Source organism: Saccopteryx leptura, chromosome 9, assembly GCF_036850995.1.
Source record: "Saccopteryx leptura isolate mSacLep1 chromosome 9, mSacLep1_pri_phased_curated, whole genome shotgun sequence".
NCBI lineage: Eukaryota > Metazoa > Chordata > Mammalia > Chiroptera > Emballonuridae > Saccopteryx > Saccopteryx leptura.
This window is the reverse complement of record NC_089511.1, coordinates 23,688,801-23,707,691: the sequence shown is the minus strand read 5'-3', so window position 1 is coordinate 23,707,691 and position 18,891 is coordinate 23,688,801. Positions and strand designations below refer to the sequence as shown.

At 41.0% G+C, this 18,891-nt stretch overlaps 2 protein-coding genes and 1 non-coding gene across 3 annotated transcripts in view; 2 read left to right on the top strand and 1 right to left on the bottom strand.

Moving 5' to 3' along the window:
- Nucleotides 1-7,972, bottom strand: part of COG4 (component of oligomeric golgi complex 4) — a 32,870-nt gene extending 24,898 nt beyond the window's left edge. The window contains exons 1-4 of the mRNA XM_066349758.1: nucleotides 7,802-7,972; nucleotides 5,772-5,854; nucleotides 4,966-5,080; nucleotides 2,060-2,234 (exon numbers count right to left, since the gene is read on the bottom strand). Of these exons, the coding sequence (XP_066205855.1) occupies nucleotides 2,060-2,234; nucleotides 4,966-5,080; nucleotides 5,772-5,854; nucleotides 7,802-7,972 (544 nt within the window). The remainder of the gene's footprint in view (nucleotides 1-2,059; nucleotides 2,235-4,965; nucleotides 5,081-5,771; nucleotides 5,855-7,801) is intronic.
- A 273-nt stretch (nucleotides 7,973-8,245) lies between these two features.
- Nucleotides 8,246-18,891, top strand: part of SF3B3 (splicing factor 3b subunit 3) — a 48,669-nt gene continuing 38,023 nt past the window's right edge. The window contains exons 1-6 of the mRNA XM_066349756.1: nucleotides 8,246-8,364; nucleotides 10,243-10,380; nucleotides 12,842-13,168; nucleotides 13,879-14,051; nucleotides 14,526-14,667; nucleotides 17,069-17,181. Coding sequence (XP_066205853.1) covers nucleotides 10,311-10,380; nucleotides 12,842-13,168; nucleotides 13,879-14,051; nucleotides 14,526-14,667; nucleotides 17,069-17,181 — 825 coding nt within the window. The 5' untranslated portion in view covers nucleotides 8,246-8,364; nucleotides 10,243-10,310. The remainder of the gene's footprint in view (nucleotides 8,365-10,242; nucleotides 10,381-12,841; nucleotides 13,169-13,878; nucleotides 14,052-14,525; nucleotides 14,668-17,068; nucleotides 17,182-18,891) is intronic.
- Nucleotides 13,456-13,535, top strand: LOC136381679 (small nucleolar RNA SNORD111). Its single transcript, XR_010747155.1, has one exon. It is a non-coding gene; the product is annotated as a small nucleolar RNA SNORD111 (small nucleolar RNA).

Below are 18,891 nucleotides of genomic sequence, written 5' to 3'. Positions count from 1 at the left end.
TGGTCCAAGAGTCAGACTCAGGCACTGAGAATGGCTCGGCTGATTTGAGCATCAGCCCCATACAGGGGTTGTTGGGTGGATCATGGTTTGGGCTCATGAGGGAGTCTATCCTCCCTTCTCTCATTGAAAAAAAAAAAAAAGGAAAAGATGAATCAGCTAGCCCTAGCCAGGTGGCTCAATAGATAGATACAGCACCATCACGTGAAGGTCATAGGTTCAACCTCCAGACTGGGCATGTGTGAGAAGCAACCACAGTACATAACTAAGTGAAATGAGTTGATGCTTTTTTCTCTTGGTTCTCGCTCTTTCTCTCCCTTCCCCTTTCCCTCCTTTTCCTCCCTCTCATATCAATAGAAAAAATTTAAAGATGAATAAGCTATAATTGTCACAGAAGTTATAACCAAGTGAAAGAGATAAGCTTTGTGCAGAAATAACTAATAAAATTCGGTATAGAATAGATACCATAATAAAGATGCTCACAAATCACATTTCTGTTTGAGTAATCAGGAAAGGCTTCCTAAAGGTGACATACCATCTCTCAAAGATGGGCAGGATCTTGATACCTCAACAGGAGGAACATATATTTCAGGCAAAGGGAATGTAATGAATAAAGGAATAGAAACAGAAAGATAAAGTGTATTTGCAGAGTATTTTAAGTAATACTGTAATCATATGAGGATTTTCAATTGTGCAGGAGGTTGTTGTCCCATGTTGTTCAAGGGTCAACTATATATGCCCTGGCATTTGGAGCTCAAGAAATATTTGCATGCTGGACCAGGCAGTGGCACCATGGTTAGAACATCGGCTTGGGACACTGAGGACCCAGGTGTGAAACCCCGAGGTCACTGGCTTGAGTATGGGCTCATCCAGCTTCAGGACAGGCTCAACAGCTTGAAGGTGGGGTCACCGGCTTGAGCATGGGATCATAGACATGACCCCATGATTGCTGGCTGAAGTCCAAAGGTCACTGGCTTGAAGCCCAAGGTTGCTGGCTTGAGTAAGGGGTCACTGGCTTGGCTGGGGCCCCCTGGTCAGGGCACATATGAGAAAGCAATCAATTAACAGTTAAGGTGCTGCAATGAAGAACTGATGCTTCTCATTTCTCTCTCTTCCCATCTGTCTGTCTGTCTCAAATAAAAGAAATAAATATTTCCACAATGAGTGGATGTATGAGTGAATAGTATGAAAGAAGGCTAGAAAAAAAAAGGCTAAAATGGAAGACCTAAAATATGAGGCTAAGAGCTTAATAAAAAAAATTTATTTATTAATTGAGTTTAGAGAGAAAGGAGAGAGACAAAAACATTGATTTTTTTGTTTCATTTATTGGTTGATTCTTATGTGTCTCCTGACCGGGGAATGAACCCGCAGCCTTGGTATATCGGGACAATGTTCTAACTAACTGAGCTACCCAGGCCAGGGGAAGAAGTTAGTTTTTTTAAGTGGGCAATATGGGAAAGTGAAAGAGCCCACTGGTCAGAGAACAGGTATCTGGATTCAATTTCCTTTTCCATAAACTAGGAACAACACTGCCCTGGGACGATGGTCTAGGCCTCATATAGGGTCTATTGCCAGACATTTCCTAAGAACCTTTTTTTTTTTTTTTTTGTATTTTTCTGAAGCTGGAAACGAGGAGGCAGTCAGACAGACTCCCGCATGCGCCCGGCTGGGATCCACCCGGCACGCCCACCAGGGGGCGATGCTCTGCCCATCTGGGGCATCGCTCTGTCGTGACCAGAGCCACTCTAGCGCCTGGGGCAGAGGCCAAGGAGCCATCCCCAGAGCCCGGGCCATCTTTTGCTCCAATGGAGCCTCAGCTGGGCTGCGGGAGGGGAAGAGAGAGACAGAGAGGAAGGAGAGGGGGAGGGGTGGAGAAGCAGATGGGTGCCTCTCCTGTGTGCCCTGGCCGGGAATCGAACCCAGGATTTCTGCACGCCAGGCCGACACTCTACCACTGAGCCAACCGGCCAGGGCCCTAAGAACCTTTTCCTGGTTGAGTGTGCCTAGTTCAGATTACAGATGCTTGTAACCTAACTAGGAATCAGGAGTTTGGGATACTGACCTTCTTTGCCCTGTCGGCTGAGCTCGATGACTGACTTGTCCAGACACAAGTAGCGATGAATGTGGGCCGCAGCCTGCTCATAATCTTCATTTCTCAAAGCAGTCTGAACTCCATCCATGCAGAACTTCAGGTCCAAGATATCATCAGCTCTCTGAATAGCTTGATAGAGCCGGTTCTGTAAAAGGCTTGGTGCTCAGAAACAATGCCCTGTTCTTTCAAAAATATCTCTTCAGGAGGTAGGGAGATTCAGGGACTGAATCTGGTTAACCACAGGTCCTTCTTGGCTCTCACTAAACCCGAAAGCACTACCACTAACAAAACTGTTATTGCTGATGACCAAGATCACTGACAAGTATCATGCAATTTAATTTATGTGACCAGATCATTCAACTAATGAAACTCATAAACAGGGATAATCCATATTTATACTTGGCTTATACTGTTAAATGTATAGTAGAATCAAAATGTATTTGACATTTTGGAAGTGTGATGCTGTAAACCAAGTTTAAAAGTATATGAATCAGCCCTGGCCGGTTGGCTCAGTGGTAGAGCATTGGCCCGGTGTGTGGATGTCCTGGGTTCAATTCCCAGTCAGGGCACAGAGAAGAAGCACCCATTTGCTTCTCTACCCTTCCCCCCTCCTTTCTTTCTCTTTCTCTTTTCCCCTCCCATAGCCAAGGCTCCATTTGAGCAAAGTTGGTCTGTGGCTAGCCCTGGGAGAAGAGAGTAAAGAGGAATAAGCATATGGTGACAGAAAATGATTTGACTTTGGGTGATGGGTATACAACATAATCAACAGTTCAGCTGCTATAGAAATGTTCACCTGAAACCTATAAACTCTTATTGATCAATGTCACCCCTTTAAATGTAATTTTCTAAATAAACTTTTTTTTTTAAATAAAAAAAAATGTGGCTAGTCCGAATTAAGATATGTATGTACAAAATATACAATGGATTTCAAAGATTTAGTACAAAAAAAAAGATAAAATATCTCACTAATACCATTTTATAATAATTACATATTTAAGTGGTTTCTTGGGTACAATGAGTTAAATAAAACATATTTTAAAAATTATTTTCACCTACTTCTATTTTACTTTAAAATAAATGGCTGCTAGAGCCTGACCTGTGCTGGCGCAGTGGATAAAGTGTTGACCTGGAACACTGAGGTCTTCGGTTTGAAACCCCGGGGCTTGCCCGGTCAAGGCACAGACAAGAAGCAACTAGTACAGGTTGATGCTTTCCGTGCCCCCTCCACTGCCACTTTCTCCCTCCTCTCCAAAATAATCAACAAATAAAATCTTAAAAAAAAAAGATAAAAAATAAAATATGGCTACTAGAAAATTTTAAAGTATATATATGGTGTTAAGTATCTTCTTTTCCACTCTGAATGATTTTTATTTCATTTTCTTGCCTAACTGCCCTGGTTAGAAGTTGCAGTATGATGGTGAAGAGAAATGACATTCTTGTTTTGCTCCTAATCTCAGGGGGAAAGCAATCAGTCTTTTTTTTACAGAGACAGAGAGTGAGTCAGAGAGAGGGATAGACAGGGACAGACAGACAGGAATGGAGAGAGATGAGAAGCATCAATCATTAGTTTTTCATTGCGCATTGCAACACCTTAGTTGTTCATTGATTGCTTTCTCATATGTGCCTTGACCATGGGCCTTCAGCAGACCGAGTAACCCCTTGCTGGAGCCAGCGACCTTGGGTTCAAGCTGGTGGGCTTTTTGCTCAAACCAGATGAGCCACGCTCAAGCTGGCGACCTCAGGGTCTCGAACCTGGGTCCTCCGCATCCCAGTCCGACGCTCTATCCACTGCGCCACCGCCTGGTCAGGCGCAATCAGTCTTTTTAAAAAAATTTATTTATTTATTTATTTTAGAGAGGAGAGAGAGTGAGAGAGAGAGAGAGAGAGAGAAAGGGGGGAAGGAGCAGGAAGCATCAACTCCCATATGTGCCTTGACCAGACAAGTGTAGAGTTTTGAACCTGCGACCTCAGTTTTCCAGATCAACGCTTTATCCATTGCACCATCACAGGTCAGGCGCAACCAGTCTTTTATCAAGAAGTATAATGTCATCTGTGGGCTTTTCTCTGATGCCCTTCATCAGCTTGAGGAAGTTCCTTTCTATTCCAGTTTGAGTTTTTTTTATTAGGGTTGTTGAACTTTGTGAAATACTCTTATTCGAGTTTATGAGATAATCATGTGGTTTTGTCCTTTATTCTTTTGATATGGTATAATACATTGATTTTCATATGCGAAATCAACTCTGCATCCCCACTTGCTCATATTATAGTCCTTTTTCTGTGTTATTGGATTTGATTTGTTAGTATTGTTGAGAATTACATGTCTATATTCATAAAAGAAGTGGGTCTGGAGTTTTCTTTTCTTTTATTTTATTATTATTATGTTTTTAATTTTATTTATTTATTTTTTACAGAGACAGAGAGTGAGTCAGAGAGAGGGATAGACAGGGACAGACAGACAGGAATGGAGAGAGATGAGAAGCATCAATCATTAGTTTTTCATTGCGCATTGCAACATCTTAGTTGTTCGTTGATTGCTTTCTCATATGTGCCTTGACCGCGGGCCTTCAGCAGACCGAGCAACCCCTTGCTGGAGCCAGCGACCTTGGGTCCAAACTGGTGAGCCTCGCTCAAACCAGATGAGCCCGCACTCAAGCTGGCGACCTCGGGGTCTCGAACCTGGGTCCTTCCACATCCCAGTCTGACGCTCTATCCACTGCGCCACCACCAGGTCAGGCTGGAGTTTTCTTTTATGATATCTGTGTCTAGTTTGGTATCTTGTGTTAGATTTTTATTGGATGGTACTATTCTAATTTCTAATGTGGTTGCTTTTCTATTGCCCTCTATTAACTCAGACATCAACAGCATAATGGGATTACCTTGGCCAGGTCAAGCTGACGAACTTTGCTGGACACATTCTCAGCTAGGTTGCAGGTAAAAGTGATCATTCCAGCTAGCTGCTTTGCATCACCTTCAATCAACTGCAGGTTGGGACTAGAGATACACAATGTCAGCACACATATATCCACAGGGGCAGAGAGTAGAAAGGAGTAAGAGATGGAAAAAATGTTTTTGCAGATGGAGAGACTATGTCTTCTACTTCTTTTGTACCTCCCCACAATTTTTAGCTTAAATCACTCTATTAACAGCTTTTCCCCCCAAAGAGTGTTTTACTATAAATTCAGGCCTATACTTAATAAAAAATTAACTTCTATAACTACTAAAAACATCCCTAAACAGGTATTGCCAAAGAATTAGAGAATAAATAATGCACTAACCAACAATCTAAGAGGATGATGAGATCAAATAGCAATTTTAATGACTAGCAAATACACAAAATTTGTAAACAGTGGTTCTCAAACTTAAGCTGTGCACTAGAGCCTCTCGGTATGCTTGTTAAAGTACTGACTCCTGAGCCCCCATCCAAGAGTTTCTGATTAGGTAGGTTTGGGGCGGGGCCCTAAAATTTGCATTTCCAACAAATTTCCAAGCAATGTTGGTATTGCTGGTTAAAGACACTTTGAAAACCACTTAACTGTAGTCTTAGGCATTCAGTTTACCTTGAGGTAATGCTCCTCTATATTTCATACCTAATTGGCATTATATAATAAAAATTTAGGAAAATAACGTATCTAGTGGACCCTGTTAGAATTTAGAATGGCTCTTGTGACATGAACAGACTCACCCCATTCGATGGAGAGTGACCATTTTACTTTCAATGGTGTTTTGCTGTTCCAAAAGAGCATCCAGCTCCTTTTCCACCACTTTCTGAAAAACACAGAAATATCCTGTCATCAGAATGGTCAGAAGGAACCCTGAGTTATCTAATCCAATCACTTAGCTAAAGGGTGAATGTCATTTCAAATGTCTCCTTTCCTTCCAGTAAACTCCTCAAGGACTTGAGCATGCAACAATTCTTGCAATTATCATACTGTATAATGATTCTTATGTGTATCTTAGTTCATCTAACAGATTAACACCACAAAGAAAAACCTCTATTAAATATCATTAGCATAGTGCCTAACACAGAATGCCTTTAAAATATAATGGCTAAACAAATGAAACTTCCAAAGTAGAAGTGACAAAATGTCTCTTAGTGTATAATTCTCTCAGCCAAGCCACTTACTGCATTATCTTAATTAGTGTAACCTTCTTATGCTTGAGTTTCTTCATCTATGTAATAGAGTAATACATACCCTATAGACAATTGTGTGAGCCAAACAAGATAACAAACATAAAGTACTTATCAAAGTATGTGGCTTATGGTTCAATAACAGTTCAATAGGATCCAGACAGAAATTTCATTTTGACAGTCATCAAATACAAAACTAATATTGTTTTGTCTGTAAGACTGACTTACTTTCCTCCTAAAGTATCAAGTGACTCAATGAATGCAAATTTAGGAATGCTAATTCAAGAGCTCTGAATGTTGCCTGACCAGGCACTGGCATAGTGGATAGAGCATTGGCCTAAAATGAAGAGGACCCAGGTTCAAAACCTTGAGGTCCCTGGCTTGAGGGCAGGCTCACCAACTTCAGTGCAGTGTCAACCAGCTTAAGCAAGAGCTTACCAGGTTGAGCACAGGGTTGCCAGCTTAAGCAGGGGATCATAGACCTGACTCCATGGTTGCTGGCTTGAAGCTCAAGGTTGCTGGTTTGAGCAAGGGGTCACTGGCTCAATGGAGCCCCTGGTCCAGGAACATATGAGAAAGCAACCAATGAACAACTAAGGTGTTGCAATGAAGAATTGATGCTTGTCATCTCTCCCTTCCTGTCTGTCCCTGTTTCTCTCACTAAAAACAAAGTCTAAATTTCATAAATTGTATCTTGCTGGACAGTATCAAACTGCTAAAACTGGTGCAAAAGTTGAAAATATTAGATGTCAACGGTTCCCCCTCCCCAAGGCTTCAATTGCCTTGTGTGTTCAACCTTATTAAACGTTTGGTTTTAGGGAATTGCTACTAAACTTTTAGATCAGGGTTTATATCTCTTTCTTTTGACTGGCAAGGAACGCAACTGACATTCAAAAATGTACTGACAGCACCACGTTGTAAAGGCAGCTGAAAGGAGATTAAACGTTGTAAGCTGAAAGGAACCCTAAAGAGAATAGAGTTCACGCTCTTCCTCTGACACAATGTCAGGGGTACAAGAGATAAATGACTTGTCAGTTGTGCCTGAGTCTTACAATCTCGTTTCTACAAAGTTCTGCATTTAACCGAAACGCTAAAATTACACCCCCAAATCATCCTCTACTAGAGATAGTTTTAAAAACGCTTGACCCTTATTTGCAATGACTGCAGGCTTAAATGAGATAATGGGGTGGAAAGCATTTCAGTTTTCAAACTGCTAAACCCATGCAAGAGAGCCTTTATTTTTATAGTGAGAACCAGGCAAGCTGGCACATACTCTTAACCTAACTGGACTCCCGCGTAGAAAAGGAAATACCCAGTCTTTTAAGAGCCACGGAAATCAAGGGGGGTGGGACGGATCTTCCACATAACAGGGAAAACAAGCTTGGGGGCATCAGATTGAATGGAGGGAGATTGCCGGTCCTAAGAACCACAATCAACTACACACTCCAGCTTCTCCAGTAGGTGCTTTTTTTTGTTTGTTTCCCTCGGGAACAGGAGAGCTTCCTACAGCCCGGATTTCCCGACTGACAGCTCCTACGCCCACTGCCCCCGGATGCTCCAGGAAAAAGATTCAGCCCTCCCACCTCCTCGCCGCAGAGCCGTTCGTACACATCTTCCAGCTCCTGCAGTTCTGTCAGGGAGCGAATAAACTCCGTGGAGATTTCGGAGGAGCGGCCTCCTCCCACTCCCTTAGGCAGCGAAGATACCCCTAACACCTCCTGCGCGGTATTGTGGTCCGCCATCTTGATCATCATTCCGTGTTTCCGGCCTCGCGAGGTCCCCTCCTCGTTGGCGCGCAGGTCTTTGGGGCTGCCCAAGGAAGTGCCCGATGAACTCATTATTTAAATCTCTACGTACTGTACTTTAAAAAGTTTTTCCACTTTCTATTCTTCTGGAAAAACTGACGGTCATAAGGTATGTATAATTAATTTTTGCTGCTGGGTGGCTGCAAAACCGATGCATTAAAAAAAAATGATGTATATATATTCTTTAGGCACCGATTGGTGCCTTTTTCCGCCCCGCGCCAACCGAAGGTCCCTATCTTAAGCGCTAATGGCGGACTCCGGCATGTTGGCATTGGCGTTAGCTTAGGCCTTGAAGGAACTCGACATCCGTTGGATATCTACATCATCCTCCTGGCTGCAGGGTAAAGAAGCGGCCTCCCGAGATTCCCCCGGCTCACAGAGGCAGAGAGAAGCCAGATAGGAGTGTGCACTGGGGTTTTGTTAGGGGGTGTCTGATTCAGCCTAGGCCTGAGAGGCAAGGAACAAGGAGCAGGACGTAGGGAACGCGTGGTGCGTGAAAGCGGCCACCAGGAACTATTCCCTTTTTTTTGTCTACTAGGTCGAAAGGAGACCTGGCTCCTTCCTAAAAACAAATTTTTAGGGATTGAATAGCTTTTAGGCCCTGGGACCCCTTTGGACTTGGGGCAGGTGTGAAAAAGGGTGGGAGGGTGACCATAACGTATTAAAAGCGTGAATAACAAAAACAGCTTTTGGAACTAAGACCCTGTTTTAAATCTGCGTTTTGGTATTTGGTCAGCTTCTTTCCTTCTCTGATCCTCAGTTTTGTCATTTGCAAAATAGGCAATATTATCTATCTGGAAGGCTTTGCGGTATTTAAATGCGATGATGTTCATTGGGCACATGAGGCGAGATGGAGTGAGCAAAAGCAGGTTGTTTTTTTAGTAGTCACAAGAGAGAGAGAGAGGTAGGGGAAGTCACAATATTTACCAGATTTTGGCCGTTGATGGTTTCTTGTGCATATAGTTCTTGTAGTTTTAGGCTGATCTTCCGAAATGCACCTTCGTCTATTCCCCAAGATAAAAGAATAGCTGGGGAATGTGGATCCAACTAGGTTTGGAAAAAATGAATTCCAAAGACAGGAATGGGTGGCATCAGTTACAAAGGAACTTGAAGTGTAGGCCAAGTTTTCGGCTATAAAGAACGAAAAGGGGTTTGGAGGGTGCTTTTCCGGTGTTCAAAAATGGCCTGTGGTTTTCTCTGCTTTTAGGGGGAAAAAAACAATTGTTTACCTTTAACATGTATATATTCTATAATATGGGTCACGTGTTAACACAGATAAGGGGTTTCATTATCATTTTTGTTGCTGATACTTGCAACTTTGAAATTGTGTTTGAAATTTTATAACTAGAGCAGAGGTCTGGTTGTGGTGAAACGGACTCACACGTTGTTGGGGATGTAAATTGGTGTTTCTTTGAAAGGTAATTTGGCGCTATCAAATTTCATAGAGACATAGGCATGCATATAGAAATGATGTATATCTGAGAGATTTTTGCAGCAGTGTACATAGTAGCAAGACATTGGGTACAACCTAAATCTTTATCAGCAGGGATTGGCTAAATGAAGTTGAATGTACCCATTCAGTGGAATACTTTGTAACAAGCAGTAAAATAAAATGAGAAGTCCTTTTATTGCTATCTCCAGGATAAAATAGTAAAAATAAGTTGCAGTATAATGTTAATGTACACAATCTTTAGTTTAAAAAAAGGAGATAAAATAGAGTATTAAGGTATGTTTTTTGCTCATTCAGATAGAAAATGTCTGCAAGGACAGACTATCACTTAGTGAAATTGATTCCCTTGGGCAGGAGAACTGGGTGGAAAGGGAATGAGTGGAGGGCTTTTTGCAGTACTTCTGAACATGTAACCTATTCAAATACAAGTAAAAGTAGACCTACTTACTGTGACCAAAAAAGTAAATACAGTGTATGATGCATTAATGGTTCCCAGCATTTTTACCACCTGTTAATGTGACCTCAGATATAATGACTTAATTTCTTAATTTTTCTCATCCATTAAATGAGTGTTGTTGTTATTACTTAGTTACAGGTTTCTTGTGAGATTAGAAGTAAAGTATATACCTGGCATATGGAAAGTACTCTATGAATACGTTGTTCCTCTATAGGCCTTTATTGTTTCTGCTACCTTTAACTAGAAGTTCCTATACAGAAATGTCTGTTAAAACAATTTCCCAGCTGTTATTTTTCCTTTATGTGCTCTTAGCTTGCTTTGACTTCGTATAATCAACGCCTGGATTGTGCAGTGGTGGGCAGCTCAGCCTTGTAGCCACCATGTTCCTGTACAATTTGACCTTGCAGCGAGCCACTGGTATCAGCTTTGCCATTCACGGCAACTTCTCTGGTAAGTTGTCCATTTACATTCTTTCTGAATATAACTTTTTTTTGGTCTTTTTTTAAGTGAGAAGAGGGGAAATAGTGAGATTCCTGCATGTGCCCAACCAGGATCCACCCGGCAACCCCTGAGTGGAGCCAATGCTTGGACGAACTGAGCTAACCTCAGCACTTGAGACCAATAGACCAACCGAGCTATTCTTAGCACTCAGGGCTGACGCTCAAACCGATGGAGCCTCTGGGTATGGGAAAGGAAGAAAAAGAGAAGGGGAAGAGTGAGAGGCGCAGATGGTCTCTTCTCCTGTGTGCCCTGACTGGGGACTGAACCTGGGACATCTGCACTGGTCCGACACTATCCACTGAGCAAACCAGCCAGGGCCTAACATTCTTAATATTACTACTTTTATACTTTATACTTTTCAAATTCAGAGTTTTGAAAATTATAGGAAGTTTTTTAATCATTAGAAAACACTAATTTTTATAATGCCTTGCAGTTTCCACAGCGCTTTGGAGTACTTGATCTTATCAAATACCCACATGACTTTTGGCAAGTAAGGCAGCCTGATTAAGTGATAGCATTGAGCAAATGAGAATGGATTGGGGTGGGTAAGAGTGGGTTATAAGATAGGGTAGGAATCCATTAACATAATGAAGACCTGACAATGAGATAGAAAATGAAGTCCGGGGTGGGGAGTCCTCAGTTTACGACAGATCCGTTTCTATGACAGAGATGTAACCCACATTTTGATGTAAGTCAAAACACACCCTAGTCTAAGTCACTTACCTATTCTAACACAGTTGTAAAATCATAATCTAGAACATAAAACACAACAAAGCCACAGAAAAAGGAAAAGGACATAAATATACTGTAGTAACAGAAAAAATGACAAAGCATAAAAAAAGTACAGTGCAAATGGTGTAAGCCAAAACTTCTCAATTTCTTTAAGTTTTTATGGGAGTGAGCATCATAAACTCGAAATGTCATATGTCGAGACTGTCATAACCCGAGGACCCCCTGTATATGAGTTTCATCCTAGATGGCAGTGAAAATGATAGTAATATTGATAGCTGATTAGTTGAGATTAGAGGGAGTGTGGGCAGTGGGGAACTTAGTTATTTAGTTTAAAATTGATGACGACTCATCCAGGTAGAATTATGTAGATGGAAACAAGTTGACTGTTATGCATTTGGAGGTATTGATTGCAGTTATGAAAGCAAGCCAACCTTTTTTTTTTTTTAAGTGAGGTGTGAAAGCAGAGATAGGCTCCTGCACGCACCCCAACCAGTATCCACTCGTCAAGCCCCCTACAGGGAGGGCGATGTTCTGCCCATCTGGGGCTGCTTCTCCTTTGCTCAGCAACCTAGCTATTTTGGTGCCTGAGGTGAGGCCATGGAGCCATCCTCAGCGCCTGGGGCCAAATCTCCAGTGGAGCCATGGCTGGGGAATGGGGGAGAAAGTAAGAGTGAAAAAGAGAAAAGGGAAGGGGAGGGGTGGAAAAGCAAGTGGTTGCTTCTGCTGTGCCCTGACTGGGAATCGAACCCAGGAATCCCACGCACTGGGCCGACGCTCGACCGCTGAGCCAACCTGCCAGGGCCACAAGTGAACCTTGTTAGGTGTGAGTTTAGAAGTAAACAGTATATTTTAGATGACATGTTTTAAAGTTCTTTGAGATACTACATTAAACTGCAGAAAATGTTAATATGATTTCTTAGAGCAATGGCTTTAAAGATGGATTAGAAAGAGCCTTTGGAGGTTTTTAATCTTAGATGCTAAGTATACATTAATACTATTTACGGATAGTGCTCAATTTTGCAGATTGATGGCAAATGTTAGAAAAATAAAGAGACCCTGGCCAGGTGACTCTGGATGAAGTGTCATCCCAGTGCACCGAGGACACGGGTTTGATTCCTGGTCAGGGCACGTAGGAGAAGCAATGAGTAAACAACTAAATGGAATAAGTAAAAATGAAATTCCTAAGAAAGTAACCTGTGTAACCACTTTATTTACCTTTTTTTTTGTTTGGAGAGATGAGAACCGTCAACTCTTAGGTGTGTCACTCTAGTTGTTCATTGATTGCTTCTTATTCGAGCCTTTACTGGGGAGTGGCAGGAGCAGAGAGGGTCCCCAGCTGAGCCAGTAACCCCTTGCTCAAACGACCATGGGGTTATATATCTGTGATCCCACACTGAAGCTGGCGATCTCAGGGTGTCAAACCTGTTACCTTAGCATTCCAGGTACACGCTTTACCCACTGCCACCATTAGTTAGGTACTGTTTAACCATCTAAAAAATACTTTTATTTGTTACCATTTTTGTTAGTTTCAGTTCAGTATCTTTTCAAATAGAATAAATTAACTTGAAATACTGAACCCCCAACCCATTTAGTTATCTATCTTTAGTGGTATTATGATTCATCCAGGGTACTTTTTGGATTAGTTCTAATTTTCATGGTCTTTATATTGGCAATTTAGGAACCAAGCAACAGGAAATTGTTGTTTCTCGTGGGAAGATCTTGGAGCTGCTTCGCCCAGATCCCAACACTGGCAAAGTACACACCCTACTAACTGTGGAGGTATTTGGTGTTATTCGGTCTCTTATGGCCTTTAGGCTGACAGGTGGCACCAAAGACTACATTGTGGTTGGCAGTGATTCAGGTCGGATTGTTATCCTGGAGTACCAGCCATCCAAGAATATGTTTGAGAAAATTCACCAAGAAACCTTTGGCAAGAGTGGATGCCGCCGCATTGTTCCTGGACAGTTCTTAGCTGTGGATCCCAAAGGGCGAGCTGTTATGATTAGTGAGTGACTTGCTCTATTGAGTGTATCTTTGACTATTTTAGATGCTCAGTTTGGGTTAACAGTGCTATTATCTTGGCAGTGTGCTAATCATAACCGGGTAAAGTTTGGATTATACGTGGATTAACTTCATGGTTATAAAGGTTGCTTTTCCTTTTAAAACAATGGAGAGAGACTTAACACACCTATCTTACTATTAGTTGGAAATGGGTGTTTTTCTACTTCTTACTTTATCTGTAGCAGAAAGACTACAATGAGATGCTTTTTATGTTAGTATGGTTGCTTTCATTAGCCTGAAGTGATGATTCACATTCATGTCTCTTCTCTGACAAATGTCTTGAAGAAAAATCTGTGTTTCTGATCAGGCCTCTAGAGGGCAGCCCTCTGACAAGTCACAAAATCACTAGATCTAATTGAAAGAATCAAGATGGCAATCTCAGGAATTACTGTTTAGTTTGCCATTGCCATTAAGTCTAGGGCACACTAGACTATTTTGAAGAGTTATTGGAATACTATTCCTATAGGAAGAAGGTGGATAAAATAATACTGTTGTCTATTTTAGTAATAGTAAGCAAGTCCCGAGTTAGTATACTTGTAGAGTTTGGGCTGGTTTTTAAGAATTTTTATAAATAATTGTGATGAGAATCTAGCTGCTCTTTAAGCTTCTCTTTTCATTACCTGGAAATCTTGTGTGTTCTGTCTCCAACTACAGGTGCCATTGAGAAACAGAAGTTGGTATATATCTTGAACAGAGATGCTGCAGCTCGGCTTACCATTTCATCTCCCTTGGAGGCCCACAAAGCAAACACTTTAGTGTATCATGTGGTCGGAGTAGATGTGGGATTTGAAAATCCAATGTTTGCTTGTCTGGAAATGGATTATGAGGTAATGGGGATCGTGTGTGTGTGTGTGTGTGTGTGTGATTCCAGCTCTTACTGAAATTCTTTGAAATGCTTCAGAGCTTACCTGAGTATATAATAGCACTTTGCTCTTACCCGATCAGTCTCTCTGTGAAAACGTGGTAGTTGTTGAGAAAGGCTACCTGAAAAAGGAGGTAAAACTATATTTGGAATTTGTTTTTCTGCAAGGAAATAGCAAAAGGTGGAGCATACCATTTCTTTTCCTTGAGTGGAAGGCAGCATCTTCTAGATGAGAGAACCTGGTACCAGAATTAGGAGGCCTGGGTTCTTGTGCCAACTTTACCATTACCTGGTAGTGTGAACTTTGGCGAACCATTTGGCATCTGTGGGCCTAAGCTTCCTTGTTTGTAAAATGGAAGAACCCTGATGTCCTTTCCAGCTCGAATAAAAGTGATTTTATGGTGTTGATTAGTCTTCGCGTCCCTGTACTCCTCTACAGGAAGCAGACAATGACCCGACGGGGGAAGCAGCAGCTAATACCCAGCAGACACTTACTTTCTATGAGTTAGACCTTGGTTTAAATCATGTGGTCCGAAAATACAGTGAACCTTTGGAGGAGCATGGCAACTTTCTTATTACAGGTACTTTTCTCTGAGAGCTGCTCTGTACCATTTTGCCTGGTCCATTTTATGCCCAAACTTGGGAGGGTTTACTTAACAGGGTCTGGAAGCTATTTTATTTTAAGTAAGCCTGAGTAACTTGTCTGTTCTGGGGAACTTAAAAGTTCACATGGTGATTATAACTCTTATCTTCTAATGGGGTCAGGGGAGAAAGGATGGAAGAGAGCAGGCTGTTTGAAGTATTGATTACTATTGGTTGCTATGATATTTTGACTAGTCTTTCATTCTTGTCAAGAAAAGTAAAAAATCTTAGGTTTTTGAAAAAACAAATGAATGGACAAACCCAGAAATATAAAAACTTGTGTCCATAAACTTAAAAACTTAGATGAATTAGAAATGCTTTTGAAAGCTTACAAAAATTGATCCAAGAAGTTAAGAACCTGAATAGACTAGTACTCACCGAAGAAGTTGGACCAGTAGTCAAAAATTTCTTTCCCAAAAGACTTGTCCGGAATTTTCAGAGATCTTAAATCTCTCCAGAGACCAGAAAATGACTTAAAACTAATGTATGACTTTATGAGCCTAATATAACTTCAGTGCCAAAACTGGGGAAGGATAGGAACAAAAGTTTACAGGCTAGTTGTGCTTGTGATTATAGGTACAGGAATCTAAAAGTTTAGCAAATCAAATTCAACACTGCTTTAAACGCATCATAGCTAAGTAAGATTTTTGTAGGAGCTCAAAAATGTTCACCATTAGAAAATCAGTATCAGTTTAATTAAAGGAAGACACCTGTATTTGTGGTCATCTAAATTTTGGTAGGCCAGGGAAGACAGTAATTGAATTCTTTCTGTTCTGAGCCATTTGCACTTGGACTGACATTTAAAATGAAATGTAACTGTTGATAGGGGATTTTGGAGGAGAATAAGCCTTTGTCTTTGAGCATTAAATCTTATTAGAAGATTTAATGGGAAGATTATGGAGAAGAACTTTGGAAAATAGATAACATCTCATTACTTGCTATAACATATTACCACACCTTTCATTTATGAGGATAGCTTCATTTTTTCCAGCAAATGTTTGAGTGTCTGCAGTCAGTATGTGCAAAGACAGTCTACTGTGGCCTGGGGCAAATTAGATGCAGTGTTTCCCTTTGTGCAAGATTAAGACTAGTGGTCAATGTGTATAAATAACAAGAAATTTGTTGAGTGTGCTAAATGCCCTGACAATGCAGAGTGGGAATCTCTAACCCAGAAAGGGAATTTGTTAGAGAAGAATTTGGAGAAGCTGAGACCTGAGGATTTGTTAGGAATTAGCTAGGTAAAGTGAAGGTGGAGGAGGATTTTCCATTTTGGACGAGGGGAATAGCATACAAAAGGCCCAAATGCAAGAAAGAACATGGTGCATTCAAAGAACTGAAAGCTTATTGTGATTGGATCATTATACTAAAGGACTGGGGTAGAGGTTGTGGTAAAGTGGTAGCAACTGGAGGATTCTAAGTAGGGAAATAATAACCTGAAGATTATAGGAATCACTTGGAGATAGTGCAGGTTCAGTCCCAGACCACCACAATAAAGCAAGTGCAATAAAGGTGAGTTACATGAACTTATTTTCAGTGCATATAAAAGTTTAGTTTACATATACTGTAGTTTGTTTAGTGTGCAATGGCATGTCTCCACAGAGAACATAGTTTAATTTAAAATGCCTTATTGCTCAAAAAAAACTATTGCTACAAAAAACTAACCACCATCTGAGCTTTCAGCAAGTTGTACTCTTTTTGCTGATGGAGGTTAAGTCTTTACCTTGATGATGAAAATTCAGTATTTGCAAAGTGCAATAAAATGAGGTATACCTGTACTTACTTACATTTTGGCTAAAGGAATAAAGGATATTAAGACTGTAAGCCAGGAGATTGGTCAGGAAGCTGTTGTCACTAAACAAGAGGTTGGTAGCATGAGAGCTGCTAAGTAGATAAAGTCAGTAGGGGTGTGTGAGGGGAGAGAATTGAAGGATAACAATAAGGTTTCTGGTTTGGTCTTTTGGTGGCATTTCATAAGGTACAGACCCCAGGAAGTAGAAGAGGTTTGGGAAGGAACTTGAGTTTGTGAACACATTGGGTTGTGAAGGTGCTGGTGGCATGTTCATGTGGTTAGATTGTAGGTCTGAAACAGAGAAATAAGTTCTGGGCTTGGAGCAAAAAATTTAGATGTACAGTATTATCAGATATCTGGACAGGCTGAATCACCTGAACTGGGCTCCATTTTTGTCTAGTGTAACTTTCAGGGAAAAGCAACACTAGAAATGATTTTCAGTTTCAGACATACCGTACCTTTAAGTTGTGCTGAAGGAGAGAAGGAATTCAAAGCTAAGTTGTAATTCATGGTTATGTCAAATTATTGCTAACTTTTATTTTCTCTGACAGTTCCAGGAGGGTCAGATGGTCCAAGTGGAGTGCTGATCTGCTCTGAAAACTATATCACTTACAAGAACTTTGGTGACCAACCGGATATCCGCTGTCCAATTCCCAGGAGACGAGTAAGGTCTTTTTGTTTGCTGAAAGAGGAAAATATTTATGTTTGAAATAAACAACTTTGTAATTACAGTGTACTCTCTTAGTTGATCTGTTATCAAATTTTAGTTTCTTTGTAAATGTCATTTTTAATAAAGCTGGTGAGATATGTTAGTAAAAGCAAAACAAATTTTATAAGAAAAGGGAATTAAAAACTAACAATTTTCATTTCAGAGGAAACTATAGGCATGATCAATTTGAAATTCCTAAATGTCTCTAGTTTGAAAGAGCCAGGCATATTTGTTGGAGATAAATTGTCTTTCATTCTGCTTGTCTTTTTCACCCCATTCCAACATACAGAAAAATTTAAGGTGAGGATGATGGGTTTCAGTGTGCCTTTCACTATGTTTTACTGCATTTCCCTTATGTGTATGTATGTGCATGTGCATCTAAACTTTGAGACGAAACCATTTGAAAGTAAGTTGCAGATGAGAGTCTAAGATGTGGCTCCTAAGGCTAAGGATATTTTCATGCATAACCACACTACCAATCTCATGCCCCTCAAATTTACCATTTTGTGTAATGCAATAATTTTAGTCTCTTTTATTTTCCTCTCAATTTTGTTTTGGTCTTCTATGATAGTGACATTTTTTAAAAGGCTGGGCTAGTTTTCATATAGTCTGTCCCATAATCCTCCCCTCATGGTTGTATCCAGGTTAATATTTTTAATAGGTTTATTATGTAGGTGGAGATATATTTCCCACTAAATCATGTTAGGGGCGTATAATGTTGGTTTGTCTCATTGGTGATACTAAATCATTCTGTTAGGTTGGTGTGTTTCTGCCCTCTTCGCTGTAAAGGTACTTTTTTTTCTTTTCATGCCCTGTTTGGAATCTGGTGGTGAACTTTCAGACTGGGTAAAGGTCTTTTTCCCCAGTAACAGTTTACTATGGAAATTATTAGTTATATACAAAGTAGAATATAACCTTCTGTGTTCCCAGCATTAGTAGTTATCAACATAGTAAATCTTTTTGTATTTTTCTGAAGTTGGAAACGGGGAGGCAGTCAGACAGACTCCCACATGCGCCCAACCGGGATCCACCCGGCATGCCCACCAGGCAGCAATGCTCTGCCCATCTGGGGCATTGCTCTGTTGCAACCAGAACCATTCTAGCGCCTGAGGCAGAGGCCATAGAGCCATCCCCAGCGCCGGGCCACCTTTGCTCCAATGGAGCTTCGGCTGCGGGAGGGGAAGAGAGAGACAGAGAGGAAGGAGAGGGAGAGGGGTGGAGAAGCAGATGGGCGCTTCTCCTGTGTGCCCTGGCTGGGAATCGAACCCGGGACTCCTGCACGCTAGGTCGACGCTCTACCACTGAGCCAACCGGCCAGGGCCCACATAGTAAATCTTGTTTCAGCTTTGCTTCCTCAATCTCCTTTCAGCTTCAGGTTAGTTATCTTTTTAATATTAATTTATAGCCTGGAGTTAAACCTTTCAGGAGTTATTCTCTCTAATACATGGTTTCTGAATGAAAGCCCATCAATTTTAGAAAACTTGAAAAGAAATTTGGCAAGTAAAAATCTTCTTGGTAAGGGCTAGAAAATATAATTCAGTTTGGTTGATCAGACATTTATTGAACATATAACTGGCGAGCACTGTACTTGGCTTTGGGGCTACAAAGACAAAACATTTTTGCCTTTGAAGAGTTTATTCAATGAGAAAAATACAAAATGTTGGC